General features: G+C 37.0%; 2 protein-coding genes across 3 annotated transcripts; one reads left to right on the top strand and one right to left on the bottom strand.

The window, feature by feature from the left end:
- Window positions 1-149: 149 nt before the first annotated feature.
- On the bottom strand, window positions 150-16816 carry chdh (choline dehydrogenase). Of its 2 annotated transcripts, none has more exons than XM_038294042.1 (12): window positions 16719-16816; window positions 14535-14593; window positions 11445-11541; window positions 11104-11358; window positions 10740-10970; window positions 9827-9993; window positions 8590-8741; window positions 8315-8444; window positions 5035-5169; window positions 4003-4145; window positions 3221-3323; window positions 150-3141 (listed from the first exon to the last, which is right to left on the bottom strand). In XM_038294042.1, exons 3-12 carry the CDS (start codon window positions 11525-11527, stop codon window positions 2723-2725), a joined length of 1818 nt encoding a protein of 605 aa, XP_038149970.1. In that variant the 5' UTR covers window positions 11528-11541; window positions 14535-14593; window positions 16719-16816; the 3' UTR covers window positions 150-2722. The 2 variants fall into 2 exon arrangements, with proteins under 2 accessions (XP_038149970.1, XP_038149971.1); XM_038294043.1 differs by having other exon boundaries at window positions 11445-11537; window positions 16719-16768.
- A 3630-nt stretch (window positions 16817-20446) lies between these two features.
- Window positions 20447-26911, top strand: LOC119789222 (interleukin-17 receptor B). Its single transcript, XM_038294035.1, has 6 exons — window positions 20447-20516; window positions 20664-20690; window positions 20980-21024; window positions 24546-24635; window positions 24945-25216; window positions 25297-26911. The coding sequence occupies exons 1-6, from the start codon at window positions 20462-20464 to the stop codon at window positions 25711-25713; spliced, it is 906 nt and encodes a 301-aa protein (XP_038149963.1). The 5' UTR covers window positions 20447-20461; the 3' UTR covers window positions 25714-26911.
- Window positions 26912-27202: the final 291 nt, after the last annotated feature.

The raw sequence follows: 27202 nt of genomic DNA, 5'->3' as shown, positions 1-27202 counted from the left end.
TAGTCATTGTGTATTAGTAAACAACTCATTTTAGTAATTAAAAAGTGACACTGCATGATGCTGGCCCAGTCTGGCCAATGTCAGCAAGATAGAATACAATAATGGACATTAAGTTTTATCAGGAGACAAAATGACAAAGAACACAAAGCTTTGATGTGCAACACAGCTTTATTTTTTCTAAAACACTGCTTTACTGAAGTCTATGAAATGTAAGAAAAAAAATCTGTATAGTGTTTATAACAAATAACTTGAAGATTTCTGCTTTCTAACAATTTGTTGTATAAAAAAAAAAATAGAAAGTTGTCTTCATATACTTTGTAGCATAATTAATACCTTCTAGATTTTGTACCAACAGAAACAACATCCTTGTTTTGTATATTTGAATTTTTGCCTGAAATGACAATGCATCCGCTGGTTTTTGTAGTTATCGCTAAATGAAGTTGAAAGACGAAGTCAGGACGGTTTGTTGACAATCAATGCGGTGAAAAAAGTGGAAAAAAATCAACGAAATAAAAAAAAGGTTTGTTCCACTGACAGAAAATCTCCTTTTGTGACTCACATTTAGCTCTTCATAAGAAAACAAAACATGGTTAATACATCATTGCACAACACTGCAGAGTGTAAACAACAGCTGTTATAAATATCAGCTGAGAAATACAAAAGCAGACAATAAAGGTCAATACAGGTGATAATATGGTCCATGATAGCTTATAACAGTGATTAATTGACTTAATGTAATACTTAAAATATCAATGAGAAGAAAAATCGTAGAAAATGTGAATCAAACACGTTGACATTAACACTGATATGACAATATAATGATAAGCTCATGACACTTTGTGAATATTTTCATTATATTTAAAAACCTTCATTTCCCTTAATCCATTTTCATAAATTTCAACATAATCATATAAGTTAACATTTGCAATATTAAAAGAATTACAAAAATTAAATAAAATAGAATCTGCTTGGGTCAAAGTATTTAGTAAAGAGAAAATGATTTATATGAACATAATTAGCAACGGTTGATACTTAGCTATTGTTACTGCATAGGCGTCATAGATCTACATGTGTTATTGTCCAGGCAAACTAAGGACAATTCTTTAAAAGGAGACTTAACATGTTAGTTTCTTAGAACCAAAAAACACTAAAATCTGAAAACCATGAATTACAATGAGCTTTTTCATGGTTTTCCAAAGCAGATCAGCAATTTAAAACACTTTTTATTCAAATAATAAAGTAAAGAAAAAGGTAGACTTTGCAAAGCATAGATTTTAACTAATAACCAGAGTTGGAATTATTAACATGCATGGCTGCAATAATTTGGGTTTCGTAAACAATCATCCCTTTTAAGCAACTTAAGATGCGTTTTGTTCACCTATTCTCAACATATTCTCAATATTAGACAAGGAAATGAATGTAACCTCATTGAGCTCTGACCCCTAAATGGTGACTTTAGACCATGAATGTTGTGCACTGTTGATATATGAATACATCATATTGTAAAAAGCTGTAAAAAAAAAAAAAAAAAAAAAAAAGGTAACTTGTATGGCTGTGTAAACCGGTGTATTAGTGTTAGCAAGGCAGGTTGTTTTGTTCACATACGTTTCTTACAGTTTAATTTTTTATTTTTATGATTTGAAATACGCAAGGTATTTTTTTTGGATAAAAATTTAAATATCCTGGAAAAACTTTTGTTGCAGTGGTTAGTGTTGACGTAGGCAGGCCTTTTCTCACCATGTGTTCTCAGTAGTCAGTGCTATTCTTCTCCTAAAACCAAAATCAGATGTAATGCTCGCATCACAAAATGTCAGTTTTTCTAAGATAAGGTTAACCCGAAGTGGAACCGAGCACAAACTTATCTTGATAGTTTAAACCTAGGCAAACAAACCTAGGCAAATGAGCTGAACTGTTGCAGGTTTCTCAGGAAGGAAGATGAAGGTTATGTTGGTCAAGAAGAATAAAAAGTGTTCTGCCTAGACATGTGCTCTAACCCTGCAGGCTGCGGATCAGTAGACAAGAGGAATGACTGCAAAGCACACTTATCTGAGAGAAGCTGTAAACCAGATTTATTAAGATACATTTTCTGTGTGCTGTCAGTGGGTTTGGAGTGACCAAACTATTTCAAGTTAAAACAAGAAAGCTTAGTTTGTTTTTTGTTTATCTTTCTCTGCATTAGTTCTACAGCTGCTGTTTGTGACAATAAAGGCACGTTTTAAATGATTAGATTAAAGCTAACTGGGGAGAGAGTGCAGTTGAGATGAACAGTCTGTGGGTATGCTTAGCCTTTCTCATGAATATTCATTAGTAGATGCAAATAAAACATTTTTAAACCAGGGGTTTAGTTAAATAAGGCACTTCCAGGTATCGTTTGGATTTTGCAAGGGATCATTTGTATTTACAGCACGGCTGCCATCAGGCAGAAAGTAATAATGTCTGCATATAGAACAGTGAGGCTTGTATGATGTGAGAGTGTGGATGTGGGCAGTGCTTTAAAATTCAGCTACGGTAAAAATTCGACTGCATGAATCTAATCTGATCAAGTCAGCATTATCAGACTGACCTGTTGGCTCCTTCACTTCCACATTAAAAAGAGTACAAAGTGTTATTTGTGTGTAAACAAAACTAAGTCACAGTTTTTGATTTGTGTTGATTAAATTCACTAGTGCTCATAAAAGAGAAATGACCGTAGAGTAAAATCACCAAATTGACGGTCTACCGATCATCTCTGCGTTTCCAATGTCGGAGGCTCATACACAGGGACCCCCTGGTCCTCAAGGGGAGGCCGACCTCTGATGATGTCGGCTGCCTTCTCTGCGATCATGATAGTGGGGGCGTTCAGGTTCCCGCTCACAATGCTCGGCATGATGGAGGCGTCGACCACACGCAGCCGCTCCAGACCAAACACCCGGGCGTTTGAGTCCACCACCGCCATTGGATCGGTGGCGGAGCCCATTTTGCAGGTGCAGGAGGGGTGGTAGGCACTGTCAGCTTTCTGGCGGACAAAAGCGTCGATGTCTGCATCAGACTGGACCTGGGGACCGGGTTGGACTTCAGTACCACGGAGTGGATCAAAGGCCCTCTGGGCAAAAATTTCTCTGGACAGTTTGACACACTGTCTGAATTCCCACACATCGATATCTGCAAATATGAGAGAAAAATCACACATGATTCTGTTTAGTCTGCTGCTGGGTGTCAAACGGCGCTTTGAGGATCTTACCAGTGGAGAGGTAGTTTGGTTGAAGAATCGGATGATCCATCGGATTGGGACTTTTTAGCTTCATCCAGCCAACACTAACACTTCTCATTGGTCCAACATGGACCTAAAACAAAAGAACATTGCTATTTACTTTTCAACTGAGTTTGTTCACTTAAAGACAGCAACAATCTTAGTTAAGGCTGATTGCAACTTCCTCCGTTATATTTGGTTTTTCTTTTTATATTCCTTATATTTTTGTTTCTATAGGTTTACTAGTAATAGTTGTCTATCATATGAGCTGACTTTTTTAATACATGAATTAGATCTGTCCTACTCTGTCCACATAATTTTTTAATTTATAAAATTAAAATTAATTTATAAAATTTTAATATTTTAATTTATACGTTAGTGGATACATCAGACATGCTTACCATCTAAAAAGCAGCAAAATGGATTAAGCATAGCTTTTTTTTTATCTCAAACTAAAGAGCCGTTTATAAAACTGAGGTTAGGTAACCAATTTGTTCTTTGTGCAGAGCCCTTATCACTTCCTGGCAGGTGCATTTCACTGGAAGAGAATCAGCTCTCAGGAAATTTCTAGGCAGAGCCTCTGCTTGTTTTCTTGTGTATGGGGCTTTCCATGGAATTTTCCATGGCTCGTTTAAATGTTGCATTATGCCTTTGAATGAAGGATTAACATGGAACTGCTCGTATACGTTGTAGTAATAAACCTAAGTTTGCATGACAGCCTGTCTGCAGTCTGGAAACAACTGAATACGACTTATTTCTGTCACGTGTCGCACCTGATATGCCTCTATCTTTGAAGCAACCCGACCATGGTCAATGACTTGAGAAGGCAGAAAATGAAACTGAATGTCAGGGTGTGCGACACCCGGTCGACTGCGGATAAACCCTCCGCTCTCCAAATGGGCTGTAGCTCCATAGCCTGGGGGGACACAGTGGTGGAGTGATCAGTGTAATTGCAAACACAGCACAAGCCTGATAGAAACGATGCAAATCTGCCACTGTAGATCTGAGCATGCAGCACTAAGTGTGAAGCCACAAGGTAGTTTCCTGCACTAATCAGCTCTCGATCAGCCGCGTTCAGTCTTTCGCCACAGTACAGAACACTTCACGGGAAAGCATGAGTCCTTATCGAGTCAAATTCTGACAATGACTCTAAATAAAATTCTTCAAAAAAGTTAACCCGTGCAAATATGTCCATATTATAGAGAAAATTACCCCTCCTAATAATATAAAAAGATAATACACAGAGAAGAACCCTATTAGCATTCTACAAGCAATAACCTGATAAACTATTGAACGGACAATTAAAAAGCAGCAGCAGCAAAGTCCTGCTTTAAGAAGAGCTGCATGTTTTTCATACATTTCAAATAAAAACATTACGTAGCATTAACACCATCTCATATCTGTATCTGTAGAGCATTGCACATTGTGTGGGACATATATAGTTACACTATATACATAATAGTGCTAAAGTGGAAATTATGCAGAAAAACTCTTCAAAATGGTTTAAAGATTAAGATTTTAAAAGTTTAGTCATACATTTGATTTCAGCCAAGTCCACCTTTGACTGATTTAATCTAAATAGGAAACAAGCTGCTCTGTGAAGGACCCACATTTCTCCAAGAATTATAGTGAACAAGCATTGTCACTGACATCAAAGTCTCCATCAAAATCAGCCACTACAGTACACCCTGTTTTGTTTAACACGTAAAATTCTAATGAAGTGCATCAAAAATTGTGATGGTCTTGTGATCAAACCAGGAACAGTTTAGTGGGTAGGACTAATTATGCAAAATAAACGTGGTTACCGGTAAAAAGGGTGAGCCATTCAAGACCGATCTTGATCATGTGGAAAGGCTTCTGTGCCTTGTACAAGGTGATGGGCTGAGTGCACTGCTGCTGGACGTACAGCTCCAAGTGGTCCTGCAGATTATTACCAACGCCTGAATAACAGAGTGACAGAGTGAAGAAAGACAAAGAAGCCTTTAAGTTAAATTCAAATTCACTTTAAAAAAAACATACTTTAATAATCATGACATTGTTAGGTAACCCAAACTATACAAGTAATCATGCAGTGAATGCTGATGGCTGAGGACAGAGGAGTGGAAGACTTGTAAACTTGTACCGAAGTCTTTAGAAAATGCTCAATATTCTCTATAAAAAAAAATGTAGTGCTGGGCAGAGCACCTTATTAAATTACATAGTTCTCTTTTTTAACATACCAATACAGGTAAAGCTCTTGGTTCAGATGTTGCAAGTATTGGACTTTTATGGACAACATTGTGTGTCTAGACCAATGACAGCCTTGGTATTTTGTGAACAGTTCCCAACAGCTCTCTCCTCAAACAGGAAGAAAGAATGGACAGAAAACATTTTTAAAAGTACCAGACTTTCACATGGACATTGGTATAAAATGCTAGCTGACGGCAGGCTGGACAAAAGCTAAGTTATTTACACGGATTATAACAGAGTTGTTTTAAAGTCAGACATGTCACTCATCAAATTCCCCATTAAAGTGGCTTCTGTTGGGTGAACTGGGACTAAGTTAGTAACTGCGTCCCTCCTCCCCACCTGCCAGAAGTCAGAAAGCAAATGAGCAGGAAGATGTGAGCCACACACTGATCCCTCATTTACAGAGACTCTGACATCTGCCTGTTTTTCTGTCATAAAACCAAAGTCATTCTAGTTGCCCCGTGGCATCCGAAATAAGGCTTGGGTCTTTTTTTGTTGAACTGCAGAGCAACAGGGTTGTAGTGAGCATTTAGCAATGGTCTTATTTGTGAAGAAAGTTCTGTGAGAAGCTACTGTGTCATTAACCCAGAGTCCATTAACCCAGCTTTGCTCTGGTTGAATGAAGACTGCTTTCCCAGCATCCAGCTAGGCAGAACACATGGACAGTATCTGGGCAATATGTGGACCTGGAGGGTACTGATAAAGCTGGACTGGTCAGTCTCCCACTGACTGAATCATTCTTGACAGCTTCCGTCATAAAACCATGGCAGAGCTGGATTCATTAACCTTCAATCTAAGCAATGCTGATTTTCCCAGATGGAGAAAATATATTGCTCCCAAGTTACCACAGCTAATGTCAAAGCCTGACTACCGTACAGTAAACATGTCAAGCTACAGTATGCACTTTGTTAAATGCCATCCACATTTAAATCAGGGTTCCTACAGCATAAGGCAAGTTAAATTAAAGTCTTTTTAAGACTTTTTAATGCCACTTGAAATAAAAATTTAAGACCAAATGCACAAGAAAAACCTGCTTGCGACAACTTAACCCAAAGGTTTATTATAACATAAACCACTGCACTAATGTTTCAAATTTTGAAAAGCTTCCCATACAGGAAGAAAGCTAAAAAACACACAAGTGACAGATATATTTTAACAATTATTTAACTGAATTCACAAACTTTGTCTTAGCTAGGAACAAAACAAATCAGTTTTAAAGCCACAACATAACCAGTGCTAAGTCTTTTTTGCAGCTATTTTTCTTTGTATCGTTTTCTTAGTATGTTTGATTTGGTGATAAGTGGAGGCGTTGCAGAGACAAGGGTGGAACAAAACTGAGAAATGCCGGCTGTTTCTCGGTAACTCGATTTTGACACTTTGTGTTTCGCGCTTCGCATGTGACTCCACTGCCTTAATTCCCATCGTTCCAAGCTTGAATGACTGCTTGCACAAAATACACTGTGCCTCATGTATGTTCTCTGGTACTGGTTTTAGCCATGGAGAAAACTCTTGGCTGGATAGCCAATTTTCGTTACATTTACACTTGCTCATATTTTCCAGACAAAAAGTAAATGGCGCATCTCCCAAATGTCCCGGCCTCAACAACGCTTTTATTGGTTCCGTTATTGGGACGGAACCAATAATGGCGAGCCATTATTTTTTCTAAATAAAAAAAAAAGGTCAATTTTAATCTTTTATTTAGATTACAAAAATAAATCATAATAAAAATAATCCTATTTATGATGTTTTAAAAATTAAGACCTACGAAAGACTGATTTACGACATTTTAATACCAATTAAGGCCTTAGTTTTATTTTGAAGAATTCAATGCAGACTTTTTTAGGACCCGCGGGAACCCTGTAAATGAAATCATGTTGATCACTGATTATATCCTCTGCACCTCCTGCTGTGCTGTACTTTGGCTATGGAGAGGATGGCTGTGATGGTGGTTGCTGGCAAGAGAACGGGTGCATAACGGTGCAAAGCATTTCTGAAGTGACATTTATCATTTACCAAAAAGTAATGCTTGGTGGAAAACTGCAAATTCAAACAGCCATATATATTTGGTTTGGGATTTTAGATGGCTAAAAGACAAATTAAAACAACTGAAAAATAAAACATCCAATGATACAGTGTGATTTCTTTGTTTTCAAGCACAGTTAATCCACCCATTCCATTTAGTCCATCCTCTTCCAACCCCCATCTGCTGCTATCTTCTAAGAGGCGTAATAACAAAACCATCACGTTTCATTGGAAGCTCGTGAAGTTCACTCAGTTTGTTTGCTCGGTGTTTCCCTCTCAGTCTCCGCAATGATTGATTAAAAAAAAGATGGCCTTAACTCATCCTCTGTCCCTATTCTGCTCCTGCTTTAGATCAACAACATCTCCTCTCCAAGTCGTCTGGAATTTGGCTTTGCCATTTTGAAACCAGTTAATATTTTGATCTTTTTTTTTTATATTAAATTTTGATAATCTGCTCCTGTTTTACTCAGCTGACTTCTTGCTATCCTGGCAAATTAAAAAATAACATTAAGAAGGAACAAAAAAGACTATTTGGTTAAAGCTGCACCTGCATCTAGACAATCCTAATCTTAAAAAAATAATGGTTTAAATTATAGAAAAACACATATACAAAAAAATAGACAGATCAGTGTAGCTGTCATCGTAATGAGGATAGCACAGGGGCTCTGCAACACTAGTTGCGTTACTATATTAGACCAAGCTACAGACATACAGCAAGGTCAAAAAGTGATTAACACTTTTACAAAAACAACACTTACATTAAGTACACTGTTCCTCCATAACAGCATGCATCATCTACATTGTTTCGACACAAACACTATTAACTTAACATACCTGGCAAGTGTTGAATGATGGGAATTCCAAGGTCTTTCAGTTCATCTGCGTTTCCTACACCAGAAAGCATGAGAAGCTGAGGAGAATTGATGGCTCCTCCACTCAAGATCACTTCTTTATCTGCAAACACCTCAATAAATATAAAATAGAGCCAGTAAGCTGGTGTGAATATAAACCCATAGAACCTAGCATAAGGAATTAGGTAAGTACTGATTTAAAAATCTTCATTTTGTTTAGGTTTTTTGTGAGAATTGTGCAACATTCATGCTTCTTACTCTCTTTTTCTCTCCATTCTGCACATACTCCACTCCCACAGCACGTTTCCCATCAAACAAGACCTTTGTGGTCAGGCATTGCACCTCTGTCTTCAGGTTGGGTCGACTCAGGGCCGGTCTGAGGTAAGCGCTGGCAGTGCTCCACCTCTTTCCTGCAAACGGATTAATTTAAAACACTACATATCCTTGTACATCTATATCTGCAGGCAGTTATGTTACAGTTTCCATCTGGTTCAGCGGTTCTTTTGAGGAAGATGTCATCACCATTTTTATAAGGATGTTTGCCTCAATACCAGATAAGAAGTTTGATTTTCAGTCTTAACGTATTTTACTGTTTTTGAAAAAGATACACAAGATGAAATATAAGATAACTTTTGATAATCATTTATCTCGTTTTCTCACTATAAGGTATTTGAACATGTGAATCCACTTTAGTGATGATCTCGAGGGTCATCAAAGCATTTATATCTTCTGGTTCTGCTTATTGTGAAGTGTTCGGTCTTGCTGATGTAAAACAGAGAATCTATACCAGGGGTCACCAACCTTTTTAAGGTTGAGGGCTACTGCATGGCTACAGAGTCATATGAGGGGATACCAATGCTGACCTATGAACTGGAGGGGTCAGCTTTCACCTAAACCTCATACATAATAAACATATTTTTATAGTTTCTTTTAATTCCTTTTTCTTCAGATATTATTCTTTTGAAATCTTTATAAATGCTTAAATGTTCTGATTAATAAGATGATATGCTATATAAATTAGCAAACAATAGGGCCAACAGAATAAAGAAAAATTTGAAATTTAGCCAATGGTGAGTTGTTTTGTTTTCAAAGACCCTGAGGGCACCCCATGTGGTCCTTAGGGCCCCTTGGTGCCCCTTGGCACTGCGTTGGTGACCCTTGCTCTTTACAATAGCAAATGCATCCCATGTTGCTTTAGAGGCTTATATTTTGGGTGCAAATATGATTAAGAAATTGGATTTGTTTTTGGGTAAAACTGAGGTTATATGTTTTTTCCCCCCATTCATTGAGCACTCAAAATCAGATTAGGAAACAAATACAGTTCTTAGGCTCACTGGTTAGGTGAAAGATGCAAAGTTGAATAGTGTATTTATCATAAAATAAACTCCAAATAACATCAGTGCAGTCCTTTAACCCTCTTTTTAACCAACATTTGTTAAAGTTCTTAAAGCTTATGTGGTGTTTCTAATAAAGATTTTTCCTCTGTTCCTGTAACCTTTGTATATGGTCATGTCCATCCAGCCAACGCCTTCCTGTTGGTATCCGTTCATGTCATCTGTGAAGGGGTATCCTGCCTGCTGCCCTGCTTCAATAAAAGCCTTGTGCAGAGGATGGTTGGTCTTTCCTCTAGACACATGAAGAGGTCCACTGCCACCTCTATACCTGCAATGTGAAGAGAAAACCAGAAAGTGGTCTTTGACTAATTTGTAGCAGTTCACAAACCACAGAGTTAAGTAAATATCAAGAAAAAAATAAACCAGACTGCTGCGTCACAAAAAGTTAACTTACTTAGTCCTAAATTGTGTCATAATGTACATTTTAAATCCTTTAATCCAAAAAATCCACTTAAGTCACTAAGCAGGGCTCATCCTAGACAGTAAAATTCTTGCAGATACATGACAAGTGTTAGGAGACAAAGGCAAAACACCATACCATCAAGAATATAACCCTTATGTAGTCACAATAAATTAAGCATAACAACACTGCATAGCAACAAGAAATCCTTTTATTTTTTTCCCAAGCTTGCACCAAGGTACCTCTAGTTGTGGTGAACTTTGGAAATTGATTGTTTTTAGATTATAACACCAGGCTAGAAAATCTGATGATGTGTGTGGATATAGAGAAAAACTGAATGCATTGTTTAGATGTGTTATTTAGATACTTTTATTATTCAAACAGTTGTCCCTAAGACGGTTCAGCAAAAATAGATTATCAATTCATGTCTGCAAATTACCATTAAATGGTATTATTTCATACAGTTTTCTAGAACAGTGGCCTATTTAACTAATGTGATTGTTTTTGTTTTTTTAACATCCATTATTACTCAGTGAAAGTAGTCCATTTTGTGTATTTTACCTATCTCTAGTTCCTATCAAACTCATGCAAAGAAAGCATTTACATTGGAATACCTGTTTTCACCTAGTTCATGGCACTGAGCTTTCCTGAAGTAAGGTAGACAATGATCGTAGTCCCACCCCTCGGCACCCTCTCTCTGCCAGCGGTTGTAGTCCTCTGGATGTCCACGGATGTAAACCATGGCGTTAAGTGAGGAGGACCCTCCCCAAACACGTCCCCTGGGCCAATACATCACCCGGTTGTCCATATGGGCCTGAGGTAAAGTGTGGTAGTACCAGTTATACCTGAGGAGGAGTTCAGATAAAAGACAGCATAATGACAAAAAAGCCCCTTAGATTATCAAAACATTATGAGGTGTTTAAAACAGATATAACCTTTCACTTAACGGTACAAAAAATGGCAAATTAATTGTCATACTTGTCATCACAGAGGTTGTAGGTCAGTGCAGCCGGCATGTGGATCTTCCATGAGAGTCGTGAGCTACCTAACCACTTGTCCTTGGGCCCGGCCTCCAAGAGGCAGACAGACTCTTGTGCGTCCTCTGTGAGGCGGTTAGCGAGGACGCAGCCTGCTGACCCTGCTCCAACAACCACATAGCTATAGGATGGGGTCTTCTGATGGGCTGAAGGTGAGGATGAAGTGTTCCAGTGAGAAGCTGAGGTAGTGAAACATCTGCAATACAGAAGGTGCAGCTAAAAAATAAAGCCTAATGTGTGTGTCCTTGGTAATATAGGGATGTTTCTTTAAGAAATAAGCACCTTCCATCCTTCAAAAATGTCTTCCATCTTCCTGTCACAAGTCTTGGGAGTACTGCTCGGCCCGCCATGGCCAAGGAAAGCATTTTAGGGGAGCTTCCTTTATGAAATGTAAATCAAAATAATTATTCAACAGAACATCAAGGACACCCCAGGCATGTAAACCAAACTGTCAGATTGACTATGGAGGTTGAGAGCTTATTCAAGAATAGACTTGCCAAATGGAAATGTCAGCATTAAAAAAGCTGCTGCTTTTCTTGTTGTTTTTATTTAATGGGCTGTATTCATCTGTAATACTTTGAGTCACTTTACTATTGTTGTGGTGTTAGATGCATAATATTAAAAGGATGCACCATGCTCAAGGTTTATAAGTTGGATTAACCTTGTCATGGGAATCCTTTCTCATCATGCACTACAAACCTAACCTCTGCATAAAACAGGTTACAACACAAGCAATACATTTTCTGGTCTTGCAAATATTTAATTGCAGGATGAAGTTGCCAGATCTGCTTATTTATACTGACAGTAGGATTGTTCTTCCAAAAAGATGTGTGGAAAATAAATACAGCTGCATATTGTGTTGTTTTTAAGCATGTTTCAGCAGCACACTGTAGTTCCCTCCTGTAGATGGATTGAGCCCACAGCACATCTCCAGCTAGTCATCACTTTTAAAGCACATAAAATAAGAAGATAACTTGCTCAGTTTTTGCAAAAATGAGAAAATCTGTTCTGGGGTTGAAAATGTGGTCCATGTACAGTATTTGTTACTTATAGGCTAGACTATTGTAATTCTTTACAACCAGGAGGCCAATATTTAAAAGCGTTCAAATGATCTAAAACACAGCAGATGAAGTTCTGATGAAAAATGAAATGAGAGATCCTATTTCTCCTCCGATGTATCATTCATCGGGGCCAGACTAAATTACACATTTAATCTCACATTTAGTGTGGTCTATCAGGATAGGTGTCATCTTTCATCCTTTTCTCTTAAAAATAATTTCAGCGCTCATCTGCACAATTTATTCTTGCTTAGACACCTTTTGAGCTACTTTATACATATCTTCTCTAACATAGGGAGGATTTATGGATCGGTGCTTCTATGTGCTCTTTGTTAATCTTTTTCTGTTTTTGTCAACCCCCAGTTGGCCTCGACAGAAGGTTGCTCACAATGAGCCTGGTTTTGCTTGAAGTTTCAACTTGATTAAAGGAAGTTTAATCCTCTACACTGTTACTGTATGTGCGCTGGATTGGACGGATTGCTACAAAGTCAAAAACATACTGCAAGCAAATCTCTACTGTTGGGAGTCAAGACACAATGCAATTAGCTGGGTTTCTTAGAAAGAGAAGTTTGAACGAATCTGTTTGGTTTGATTCGACTGAATTACCTCTGTAAAAAGTTGTGAATTGTTGCGATTTGGTGTTATATAAAAACACTGAATTGAATTGTAGGATCAGTCTCTCCGATGGCCTTATACCTGCTATAGATGGATTCAGACAGCATCAGAAGTTAAAGCAGATTATAAATTCTAAATTGATCAAATATTTACACTTTGAGTGAGCTGATAGTAGGCAGTCCAAGCGTACACTGAAATGGGTGTTTTACCATAACATAACATTCTTAACACCAAGTGTCTGTCACATTTGATGTAGAGGTTTACTTTGAGATCGAAACTCCTCAATCAGCAAATTTTAGTGTTATCAGATTTGGTTATAACCTTTGATTATAATCCTTCAACTCCTTTTTTTTTCTGTCCTGATACCAATATAGGCTTTTCTTTAACTCTCAAAAATAAAGGAAAAAAACTGCAGCTTGTTTGACATAAGTGTATAAGATACCAGAATTAAAACATTGTCCATGCTAAAGTATGAAATCTTACCTTTATTAATAAGGTAAGCTGAATATGAAGTTTGTATGTCGCTCATAACAAATGTAATTGCAGGGCCCGTTACAGAACAAAAAAGGTTTATTTAAATAAACACGGTAGGACTTTTGACTGACGTATATTAAACTACAGTTGTGTATCTAAATGTTTTCATTTGAGAAATATTAAACAATTATGCTGGTCAACACACAGCACTTGGCACGTATCGATGGTCAATGCATACTGCTCCTCCCAGAAACTCTTGATCTTGAGCCAGTCTGCTTGACACAGCTTTGATCTTTTTGAAGCAGAAGTTTCACTGAAAAATGTTTCCAGCTTACTGCAGTCACAACCACAGCGAGTGGTGTCAAGCTTCACAAGAAATTTGAATAATCTGAGCTTCGACACTAAACATCTAGTATTTAAATGTCATCAGAATCACGCCTCACACTGTGGGTTTTTATAGTTTAAATCAGAGACCAGGAATGAAAATGTATATTTAGGTATAGTTTACAATTAATTGACAGTAGTCAGCTATATCTGCATAGATGTAAAATTGTTTTTTCAAACCTCACCTAAAACAGTTAGGCTTTACAGTTTTAGAGATTTTTACTTTTGGTAGCTTATTGATAAAATACAAAAAAAACCCCCCAAAAAATCAGCTGAGAAAGGTTTGAATAACTGTTGAAGCTAAATGTCTGCATCAGAATGGCTTTTTATCACATTAAAATTTCACAAGTCAGACATGTGTTTTCTATCAAATACTTTGTGAATATCATAATCAATACTTCTATTATGGATCAAACTATTTCAGCCATGAAGCTGAAAGGTAATTCTAACAGCATTCAGCAGCCAATGCTGTTTAAAGTTGCAGCTAATGAACTGAGCAGGATGTCAAGATTTGGCCAATTGTGGGAAATTTGATGGTTCACGGATACAGAGTGCATTTTAGGGCATCCTAATTTCTAAGGAAAGCAGTTGTCAGTTCTGAGGAAAAAAAGTTGTCAGTCCTTAGGGAAAATATGTTTTCAAGTCTTAGGTATTATGAAAAAAAGTTTTCATTGCTTAATTAATCTCAAATAACCTTTTCTGATACCCGAGAGCTGACGAATGATGACTGTTTTCCTGAGAACTGAGAATATACTAAAATTTTCACCATGAATGGAGTTTCACAATTGCCGTTATTTTATTAGATTGTTGGATCCATTGATGAATGAGTCATTTTACTCACCACTTCACGGCAGTCTGAGCGTAGAAACCACAGTAGACCCAATAGAGGCTGTTGTTAGTCTACAAAACACAGATGAAGACTGCTTAATTTTTCAACCATGCAGCGTTACTAGTTGCTCTCAGGGGCGCTAACATCAAAGTTACAGACGTATCATCCCTAGGGGCTAAATTAATTTACATACATTTTGCTCTAGTTTACAATTACCTTCTCTAACATAAGGAATATTTATGGATCAGTGCTTCCATGTGCCTGCACCTGCTGCTTTTGCACTTCTGGTTAGACCTAAACCGCATTTTGTTGCCTTGTACCTGTACATGTGTAGTGACAATAAAGTTGAATCTTATCTAATCTTTTGTATATCCGTTTCTGTCTTCTTGAACCCCCAGTTGGCCTCGGCAGAAGGTTGCTCACAATGAGCCTGGTTTTACTTGAAGTTTCAACTTGATAAAAGGAGGGTTTTCCTCTGCACTGTTACTGTATGCATGCTGGATTGGACAGATTGCTACAAGTCAAAATCATACTGTAAGAGAATCTTTACCATTGGTAGTCAGGACACTATGCAATTAGCTGAGTTTCTTAGAAAGAGATCTTTAAACAAATCCGCTGCTCAGTGGCACAGTGGGTAGCACTGCTGCCTTGCAGCAACAAGGTTCTGGGTTAAATTCCTGTGACAGTACAGTGTTGCTTGTTGCTTCTAGTGGCGATAAACATGGAAGTCACAGATGTAGCATCCCTAGTAGGTAAAATAAGTTAAATAGTGTTGTTTTAATGCAAAATTATTTTAAAATAGGCCATTAAATCTAACATTAAATCGTATAGACATTTCATATTACCTTCAAACATTTCTATTTGTTCATATTTTTATTGCATGACTTGAATTTGATTTAAGAAAATTGGTAAGAAAGCTCTACTGGCTTTGGTCTACAGTATGCCAGAGGTCCTCAACAGGGGGTCCGCAGAGGTACTGCATGGGGGACGCGAAAGTTTTGGTTGATTAGACTTTTTTTTAATATTACCCCCTGCGATATTTTCCACTAATTGAAATATCTTTAAATATTAATTAACATGAATTTAACACACTGTAAAAAAAACAGATAAATGGAGAAAGAAGATGTCTTTCAGTCAATAATACACACATTCAGTGACACACAGGAGCTCTTTCAAGCTGGGCACCGTTTCATTCACATAACCTGTCCCATCAACAAGGAATCAGAAATACTTTAATAATCCCAGGGCGAAATTACTTTCGTTGCTTTACTCCATATGTAATAGAGTGACTATAGGACCAGTTTGATAAAACCCAATTTCATATTTTATATATATATATATATATATATATATATATATATATATATATATATATATATATATATATATATATATATATATATAAAATCTGGGGGTCCCCGTTCCATCTCGCCATCAGTTTAGGGGTCCTTGGCCTGGAAAACAAATAACCATGGTCTATGCATTACTGTCTGGAAATGGTTAAAATTGCTAGTTTTGAAACATTTCTGCACAAAAATAGAGCAGAATGAGGTATGAGCAGCCTGTCAAACTATACATATACCCCTGGAAATATTAATTCAAGTCATAATAACAGTCTAAGGACTTTTATAGTGACACATGATGAATAATTAAAGCACACTGCTCAGGATTCTACTTTACCATAAGTCATGTCATGTTTTCAGACATGGCAACGCAGCCTAAGGGCTTCTTTACAGCTTTTAGTTCAAAGGTAGGGGGTGTGCTTTATTGTGAAAGCTGGTTACTCAATGTCAGAAAGCAAGCTACACAATAAAAGCTAAATCAATAAAAAAAGAAACATCGAAATAGATTCATTAACTTTTAAACGTTTGCAAAAACAGCTATCATCCGCATTTAACATGACCGATAAGTCAAATACATTTCATTTACTTATAAACCACAGCTTTTATTAACTTTTAAAAGAGTTAAAACTCGCTTTTTTTATGCTGAGTTGTGTATATGCTCAGAATAACTGAAACAGCTAGTCGTTAGCAGCTTCTACTCCTCTATCTAAAGGGGTAAAACTCGCTGAAAATTAAGCCAGAACCTACGCTGAGTCAATGTGAAATAAAACCAGAGGAGCTTCCTGCTAAACCACACAAAAACATACATTTTTGGGTCTTTTTCAGCAGCTGTTATGTCTATTTTTACCCTTACCTCAGCTCGACAGACTCGACTATCTGTAAAGCAACGGGTGAGATTGTGGGCGGGGCTTAGCCCAGCTCATTATCTTTCGCTCTGAGCGCAGCTGTGCTCCACAAACCCAGCAACACTTAAAGATACAGCAACTCCTAAAAACCTTCATTTACTATTTTTTTACTCGTTGGTTTCTTTGAAGTCTGATTTTGTAGGTTAAAGGATGACTAGGTGGCTACATGTACTTTTTTTCATTTGTTGCGTCGCTTCGCGTGGGACGTCCTTTAAAAGAGTAAGTTATCCATATTTACAGTAATTAAAACCAGACGGGACATATTGTCTTAGAGTCTTGTTTATTTCATTTTATTTTTCATTACAGAATGCCACGTGTGAAATAACGGAAGGTAAGACTATGTTTTATCCACATCCCAATTGTACTTATAAAATTAGTGGTGTTTAAATTTGTATTAACTGTGTATAAGTTCATTTCTGTGTTTAATTCATATTTTGATATATAATTTGATCTGAGGCGTAGCCAGAAAATTTAATAAGGTTGGCCAGGTAATAACCAATGCACACTGAGGAGTGGCCGAAAGTAGATAGGCACCAACACTCCATGGTTTATCGACACTGTTCCTACAGGAAAATGAACAAGTAAAACATCCATATTTTCTAAATAAAGACAAACTATACTTTCCCACAGAACATATTCAAACATCCGTGCTTTCTAGATAAAAGTTATAGTGGATAAAACTAATTCAGGTTTGAGTTTTGGGCAAATCTTGGATGATCTTTTCCATTGTCATTATTTACCTACCTTTATCAGTAATCGTTCTGCATAAAAATGATATTTACATGTACTAATATCTACACAAATCGATTATTTAATACATTTTTATTAAAATAGTTTTTTATCTATGATTTCCAGGAAGGCTCCTAGATGAATTGTAGAGACATCTTTTCCTCTTACCCCATAAAACACAAAATCGATTTCTGCTTTAATTCTGTACTTATCTTTTATATTTGTATATTGATGTGCATAATTAACCACAGTGTTTTTTTTTGTTGTCAAGTAATTGTTAATATATGAAAAATGTAAAGTTCTGATGCTGAAGCTTTGAAGACTACAGAACTGGCAGGAGATCAGATTAAAGCAGAAGAAAAGCAGGAAAATCCAGAGGGTGAAGTCAAAGCCGGTGTCAAGGACGTGCTCAGGATTCACAACCAGAAGATCGGAGATATAAAGAGGTACCAAAGGGAAATCAGTTTGGTATCAGGCAGAAATCTAGCTGGAGTCAGAAGACAGGTCAGGCGAACAGATCAGAACAGGAACAGTCAAGCTTAGAGGTTTGAAAGGCAGAACATGCCAGGATCAGGCAATCAGAAACACGCTGAATCACTCTCAACACTGGCTCGAGGATAGTCTGTCCTGATGACTGAAAGCAGACAAAAAAGATATTCCTTTATTCCAGATTGATCCAGAAATTGAGCTCTTTATCGGGACCAGTGTGCCAAAAGCCCTGGAGCTGAATGGTGGACCATTTGCAACTCGGACTGTGCTGGGATGGACTGTAAATGGAGTACTTGAAGGTGGCAGTGATGATGTTGTAAACAGTAAACAACAATAAATAACTGTCCACAGGGTCTCTGTTTTGAATCCAGAAGAACTTTTGAACTGCAGTTTAAAAATGCCCTTGTCAAGAGATGTTTAGTGGTTTCTGTGAATGGCACACAACTCTTTACAATGATTATAACTGCTTTTTAAATTAGCTTCTGATCAAAGGCTATGCTGAGAAGATTCCAGAGGAGGAGCTAGATTGTGCTGATGGAAAGATTAGGTATATTTCTGTTATCTAGTGCAAACATGAATTCAAATCATGGACAAAACCTGGACAAAAAGTTTGGCTATCAGCTTGTGATATTAATCCAAAGGCTTCCAATCGCAAACTCTCTCAGATTCTAGTCTAGTTTACTTTGTCCTCCTTACCCGAGACAGTGGCGGACACCCAGCCTTCACTGTGCGAAGGATTTTGGATACTTATTTCTGAGGAAGGGGTTTTCAGTGTTGTCGATTAAGAGTTATAGACCGGAGGAACGGTCTTGGATCCTTCATTCTTTTATCTTGGGCTCTTACCTTGTTTGGGACTTCTCTCTGTTCCACTTCCTGAGGGGCGGTCCTTGAAGGGAGGGTAATGTTAGTGTCTCTGGGGTTTTGATGTTTTTCTGGTGTGAGTGAGCTTCCTGTCATGGTGAAGATCTTTTCTGGTGGCTGATCACAGCTGAAGTCAATTGGATGATTCGTGACAATAAAAAGGAAGAAAAGCAGCAAAGGAAAGCGATCAAACTGATGACACAAAAAAGGATAAGCCACAACTCAACTAAAGAAAACTGCTGAAAAAAATCTAAGAAATTAAAAGACACATGAAGTTAACTCTTAGTTCAGAGGGACTAAAGAACAAACCAGAGCATGAAAAAAACATTCAACTAATGAGAACATAAAAAAAGAACTAATATGACAAGAACCAAATTGCTAAACTAATAACTGCCTTAAAGCAAGACAGAAACATGAAATTCAAAAAAACAAAACAAATAACAAATCCCTCAAAGGTTCAATAAGAGATTTTGATTAAAAACAATGAGTACTGTAAGGGATCCTTTATATTCACATCTAATATGAAAAACAAAATAAAAATTGTCATACTTCTGCTCAGTCTGCCAAGATGACTAGATATCCAACTGGTTTTTTTTCTTTTCAGGTTTTTAAAACTGTGTATGAAACCCTGATCTAATTTCACAAACCAGTATAATGAAGTTGATCACCACTTTTTTACAGAATTTCCAAAATTTGAAAAAGAAAACTGCCCGTCCAAGGTGAAAGCCTCAGAAGTGGAAGTGGTGATGGATGGAGAGAAAAGACATTTGAACATAAGCTGGACAATTGGAATCGATGGTAAGAGACAGACAGGTTTCAGAGCGTCGGTTTGAAGAAATATAGATTGCAATTTAAAACAGTAAAAGTAAAAAAATAAATAAAATAAAAAAGATGGCGTGCTGGATTGTGGATATGTCAGTATCTCAGTCTGTCAAATACAAATCCAGGTAAATCTGGTCTATCAAGGTCCATAACATGATGGCAGTCAAAATGACAGCAACAACTATTTCATCTCTATGATAATTAATATATATAATATAATTAATATATATTAATAATAATATGAGAAATGTCTCTGGATGAATGCTAAGCAGTATCTGTTTGTCCCCAGCCAGCATTTCTCACCTGACCGGTACAAGGATTCATGTTGGAGGGGAAGGGACTTACGTCTGTAAATACAACCCACCTTTTACAGAAGCAAGCCTTGCTGGATTAGAGCAGGTTTATAAACCATCTTAAACGACAACTGGTTATGTTTATTTTAAGCAGCATTTGCATTGCCTTTAGGTATGGTCTATTTTTATCTCCATACTAAGAACAACTGTCCTCTTTGTAACCTGCAGGAATCTTTTTTTTTTCTTCTAAAAGTCTATGGCTCTGGCGAATACCCCGTCCGTGTTATGAATCTCCCAATACCCCCAACTGACTTTCGTTCTATAGAACAACTTAAATGTATTAACGTACCAAAAGGTATACAAATCTTCTTATAATTGTATGTATAATACATTAATTTTGTCAAAAAAACTAAAAAAGATCAGCCAATTTCCTTGTAGATCTAATTTTAAACAAACAAAAAAAGAATACTCTAAAGGTATAACTCAACACATCATGAATGTTTAAACTTTCTTCTCTTTTTGCAGCACCCAAACCTCCACCCAATATAACAGGTAAGTAAAGTCCCTATTAGTGTTGCAAACATATTTTTTTCCTTAACTAGTGTAATCATTCCAAATTCTGTGATGAATTTCTTGGTGTTTTCATTATACTGTATATAATTTCATCCTAAGATTCAATAATCCTTTTATCCCCTTAAGGTTCTTCTCTTCTATGTGCACATCAGTGTAATTTGATTACGATGCCCATCTGCCAAACTGTGTTCAGTTTTTCATTCCAGGAAAAACATTCACTCATTTCATTTTAGATTTTCAACATGCAAAATGTTTGCGAATGTATTTACACAGAATTTTAAACCACATCCCCATTTGCATGTTCCATGGTCTCTTTGTCTCTTTGCAGCTCCAGTCATATTATGATATTTTATTGTATATATAGATAAAACAGTATTTTTTACCTTTTAAAAAACTAAACTCAATACTTCGAGAACATCTGAACTATTTCTTTTCGTTGCAGCGACTCAACAACCTACCACATCAACGACTACAACTGATACTGAAAGTAAGAAAAATGTATTGTTTAGCCTGAAGTACTTAAAAAGACTACTGAAAAGCATGAACTTTCTGTCCAAAAACAAAACAAAACAACCAAAAAAAAAAAAGAATATTGTGAGGCCCATTCATGGTTTTACTGTGAAAGTTTTACCATATTTCAGGTTTGATCTACTACAATCAGAGTTCTTAGCAGAATTTCCTACATTTATCTTAAAGCTACAGTGTGTAATAATTACAGGGATATACAGTCAGAAATGTAATATATTATACATAACTATGTTATTTATCATCATATACGAGCTCAGCCTCTTAACCTTAATATTTGTGTTGCCTTAGAATTCGTTATTTATAATTAAATAGGAGCGGGTCTCGCAGCCATGGAGGCAGACATCTTTGAGTTTGGGTTGGGAAGTGTTGGAGGGACTGGGGACCCCCGGTCTGGGTTGTGGTCTGCCTCTGGTCAATGTCAACTATATTACTATAGCACATTTAAAAAAACCTATATTTGCCCAAAGTGCTGTACAACAAGCATTATAAAGTTTAACAAGTGAGTAAAAAGATATATTTATTTATTTTTAATAATTACTTTTTCTTTGGAAGTATCATGGCCTAATTAATATATTCTATTAATACTACTACTTTCACTCTGGGATCAACTTCAAAGTCATAGCAGGCCACTTCTTTGATTTTACTTTGGAGAATCTTTTGGCAATGGATCTATTAAGATTTTGAACAAAAGCCCATAAAACATTGCAAATTAATATCTGAATCTTTTCAAGTCAAGTATTTTTTTATTCAAACTCAATTAACTAAATTGAAACAGCTGAAATAATTTTCAAAATCTGAAAAAAAAACTGCTTACAAATTCAAGTATATTAGAATTAGCCTGAAAATGAAATAAGCCTATGTAAAATCTAATCATTTTATTCACCTTTTAAATATTCATTTTTGAGTATTTATTTTATAAAATAGACTGTTTCGACACCATTCTAGATCATTTCTGACACTTTATTTGTTAAACTTAGAACCTGGAACCTGTCCAAGATTTCCTCCCCTCCTTATTTTCACATTCCCTCAAATCACATTGTCTTTGCCATTTGGCTGTGATGCCGTTCAGAACAGCAATGAAATCGAATGTGCCCTCTGGGCCATCGTGATTTGGTCAGGCTGCTCGTAAGCGCACAGCCTGCCAGATGTTGAAAGGGCAATATTATTACCATTACTGTTAATATATAATAGAAATGTTTACATTCAGTGATAAAATGTCACAGTGGATATATGGGGATGGTCATTTAAGAAGGGGGATGCCATCCCCCCCTCATCCCCCCTCAACTCGAGTACTGGCTGTACAGCAGCTGGGATAGACAGTGTGCCCAGATCCATCTCAGCTTGAAGTGTTTGTCTGCCTTGTTGTCTGGCATGACCCTACATGTGGCCTGCGGCTGCAGTCAGTTAAGGGGATGCTGGAAGGTGTTTGGTTCCTGGATAGTGTATGTATCAGGAGGGTGGGAATGTGTGAATGTGACTGGATGAATGTGAATTTTCTGTATCTACTTGTAAAGTTGAGTGTTTTCCTCCCGCCACCTACTGAACATCGTAGGCCCCAAGTATGAGGAGGGCCTGTCTCCTCCTATTTCTTATGATCCTCACCAGGCCCCTTTAGGGTTTGGCCCCTCTGGGGTCATTTTCGGGGTGCACTCATCTGTCCCTCTCTGCTGGGTGTGGCCATTCCAATGTAAGCCCTCCTAGTGTGCCAGTTATCTAGGGTGCCTTTGGATATTTTGGGTACACAACTCCTCGTTTTTATCCAGAGCTCTGTTGGCCGAATCTGGGGCCACTCACCACTGTTATTAAGCTCTTTTTTTCTTCTGAAGAGGCTTTGTAAATCCTTTATATCCGTGGAAGCTTTGTAAATCCCTATATAAGCTTTTAAAAAGCTTCTTCAGAAACTTTGTAAATCCTTCATATCCTGGGTCTCTGAGTAAGACCCTTAACCCCAGATTGCTCCACAGGCCCTCCACAATGGCAGCTCACTGCTCCCCAAGGAAATGGGTTAAATGCAGAGGTATATGTGAGGTCAATAAATTTCTAAATATTATTAATATTATTGTTATTATTATGGTTATTATTATACCCGAGAATGCCCTTGCATACGTACCACAGGACTTTGCTTCCAGGTGTTCACATATATACTCTAATACGAAATACTAAGCTGCAGGTAGAGATATCTATATACCACCCTGAATTATATTTTAAAATATATCAAACACCATACGTTTCGCCTTCCAGGCACATGGATACCTAAGGTACACCCGCTTCTCTGGAAGATATTTTTGATGTTTACTTTGGTTGTCTTTTGTCTTTTTTTTTTTTTTTTTTTTTTTTTTGCTTTTGTTCTGTTTTCTGTTCCTCTAATCTCATACAGGTGTAGAAACTGACTTGTAGGAATTACTCTATATATTTTGTGTTGTCTATGTTTGTGGTTTTGTTTTATTTTCTCTCTTGTCATGCTGTTTCATGTCTCTATCTCTTTCTCTCCTTAGTTATTATTATCCATTGTTTCTTTCTTACCTCCCTTTTCGTCTCCTCGGCTGTTGTGTACGATTTTACTCTAAATATTTTTCAATAAAGTTTCATATGCAAGTACCTAGCAGAACCTTATGGCAACAGCCGATATTAGATTAGATTAGATTAGATTCAAATGTATTGTCATTACACAGGTACAAGGCAACGAAATGCAGTTTAGCTCTAACAAGAAGTGCAATAGCAGCAAGTGCGGGATAAATAATGGTTCTATAAATTCAGGACATAGGTTCTACTGAATAAGTATTTGCCTGCTTGTAAAAGCAAAGCTATTGGGTTATCATCTAGCTCCAGAAAAACAATAAACAAAAAATAAATGGAACAAAAATAAATTAGATATTTTGATTGGTTCTGAAATCCCAGCTTTAAATATTTTCATTTCAGGCATCCTTTTGTGTTCAACCCAGATGATTCCATTGAATTAAAATTTGTTCAAACGGACTTCATGTGTCAGCATGAAGTGTCACTTCCAGAGAATCCATTTATTTTTATATTTACCCTTACCCTTTCTAACTGTGATTCCAGTGAAGTAGCCTTCTCTGATAGCCCTGTATCCTCCTCTTAGTTTGCACAGCTAACAGCATGGTGACTGTTTTAACAGAACCAGAACTTATTAGCATAAAGTCAGTTGCAGTGAAAGCAGAAATATTAAATGTTGGAGTTTAAAAGTATTGACTTTAAAATAGAAAAGGGCAGAAAGGAAGCAGGTAGGAAAAGAACAGAGCTGCCGCTTGCCTTTCCAATGCAGCCCCATTGTTGTTGCTTCCTTATATTGTTTCTTACACACCACTTTTAAAAGATCTTTAATGGAATAAAAAAGATTCATGCCCCTGCTCTGAAACTTTTAAATGTTATGTGATAATTTTAGAGCTGTGGAAATAAAAATAATTGATTTCTTGATTTTGCTTTGTTCCTAAGAAATCAATCTCTAATCTTTGCTTTCAGTTCCTCCGACAACGGGAATTAAGAATACCTCTATAGTCGCCATTGGAGTGGTGGCCTCTTTAATAATTCTGAGCTCCTGCATTGTCATCTGTAAGTAAAATGTATTTTCCCATGTCATCTGAGGAGGGGTTAAAGCATAGAAAGTAAAAAAGATAAACATGAACTGCTTCATTACACTGAAAAAAGTACTGCAACCGTTTTTGACATTGTTACTGTAACTCAATTGTTTCATGTTAGCAGGGTAGAACATAAAGCATTTTTTTTAAAGTAACTAAATATGAGTAAGTAAATGCCAAAAGCGGTTGCATTATTTTTTTTCAGTGTACATGCATCAGCTGCACTTTAAAAATGCATCCAACTGTGCTTTAAAGAAATGCCTCTTTGATCTGTTGTCTCCAGATAAATATTGCATGACAGTTTCGGATTTTGAAATCATCCCCTTGACCCCCATGGTTCCAGTCTCTGTGGTTGTGGTGTACCCGGCGGAGTCGCCTGCCTTTCAGAGGGCGGTGGTGGCACTGGCAGAGTTCCTGCAGTGGCATGGTGGCTGCAGAGTGGCGATTGATATGTGGCAGCAGGAAAAAATTGCAGAACTGGGACCACTGCGCTGGTTAGCTGACCAAGTGAAGAATGCCGACCGTGTGCTGATCGTCTCTCCTCAGGCGAAAACTGTAAGCTCTTTTTTCTTTTTCTTTGGTTGACACTGATAACTTCTGCTTCTTGCAAAAAATGAGTCGTTCTTTTCTTCTAGACCTCCTCCTTGCAGGGACACTCTACTCCCACCAAGAGCCTCCCAGAGCATTCCATCCCAGCTGCAGCTCATGACCTTTACCCTCTGGTTCTCAATATGGTGGCCAGTCATGCTAAGAGTGCCACTGAGCTGGCAAGGTTCTGGGTGGTGAAGCTGCATCCAAAAAACAACAAGAAGTCTTGTGTGCTGCTGCCAGAGCTTTGTACATGCAAGATTTTCTGTCTGATAAAAGATTTAAACAAACTCTGCAAGAATCTTCACGCTGAGAAGGCCGGCAAGAAGATATGGTCGATTTTGGTCAAACCCGAAGCTTTCTACAATCAAAATAGTACTGCCAAATTAAGGGAGGCTATAGAAATGCTAGGTGCAAATAAACCACAAATCTCTAATGGGATTAACCATCCAGACCTGTGTTGAAAAGGTTGAGGGGATACGTGGATAAATATATGATCTATTTTTTATACTCCAGCTTATTTGTGCTTGATAATGTTTTTTCTTGATCGTAACAATTTCAGACTATTAGTACGTATTTTATTTTGAGATTTCTAAATAGCATTTAATAGGCAAATTGTTATAGGAGTGATTCAATGTCAGAAACGCATAGCTGTCATGGTTACAATTGCAAAAAGGTACTTTACTTTTATTTGCTTCATTGTTAAAATATTTGGCGCCTGAGTTAGTAATCATCACTTCAGATTTGATGTGATAGACCAACACAAAGTATAATGTGAGAGCAGGCAGGAAATGACATGTTTTTCCATAAATAATCACCAACGAAATATGAAAAGGAGTGTCTGTATCAGTATCTAACTTTACTCTAATACTTCTAAGTAAAATCTATTGCCACCAGTTGCCTTCAGGTGACTCATATCCTATAAAAAGGGATTGCCTGTTAAAAAAGTGTGTTCTATGCTTATTTATTAGTTGGTTTGTGATAAGCTCTGAGATTTGTTGAAGAGATTAAATGATCATACTAACAAAATCAAGAAGACGACGACCAGACCAGGCAGGTCAGTTTAAAGCTGGATTTGATTATGAAACAATATCCTAAACTTTGAACAGCTCACAAAGCTAGTTCTGTTTGATTTATCACCCTAATCTGGAAATATTATGGAAAAACTGCAAGCCTGAAGTCCACCTAGCCGTCAGCTTAAACTTAAAGGCCAGGTAAGGAGAACATACTGAAATAAAAGCAGCCCAGAGCTCCATGGTGTTTTTAGAGGAGCTGCAGGGAATCCACAGCTCAGGTGGAAAAGCCTTTTGAAAAATGACAGTTTTATGTCATGCACTCCATTAATCTAAACCTTTTTGGATATTTTAATGAGTGATAAGAAGAAAGAATTGATATTCCCTTTTCGTGTATTTAAAATGTTATGTTTGAGTACAGACTGCACATAACCCTGAACCCAGCTTACCTGCCAAGTAATATGGAGGTGGTCAAATCATGTATGTGTGTAAGAATGGCCCAGTCTAATCCTACACCTGGTTTTTAATATACTACTTAAGGCTAACTTTCTTTCCGAGATGAGACTATTATAATCTCAATTTGTAAAGTGACCTTGAGTGTTTTAAAAGGTGCTTGTAATTCAAACTTAATATTATAAAATATATCACATTTTTGGCTCTAATTTATCAATATAAAATTGTTAAATGTTTATTAAAATAAAAATGGTATTAAAGGTAATAAATCCAATGCTGTTCATCAGCAGGTGTGTGCATCACTGTTAAACTAAAGGGATTTGCACTTTGATGATCTAAAAGCATAGAAATGTGTAATAGCATGTTAAAACTACATAATTATCTTAAAGAACTGATTTTGATGCATCTGAGAATGGTTCCAGGGATATTTACTCATTATTTGCTTTTATTTAATATATAAGAAGAGCAATTATTTTTACAGTGAGTC

This window comes from Cyprinodon tularosa, unplaced genomic scaffold (genome assembly GCF_016077235.1).
Source record: "Cyprinodon tularosa strain WSP-4 unplaced genomic scaffold, ASM1607723v1 ctg333, whole genome shotgun sequence".
Classification (NCBI taxonomy): domain Eukaryota; kingdom Metazoa; phylum Chordata; class Actinopteri; order Cyprinodontiformes; family Cyprinodontidae; genus Cyprinodon; species Cyprinodon tularosa.
This window is presented reverse-complemented; position numbering and strand designations above follow the sequence as displayed.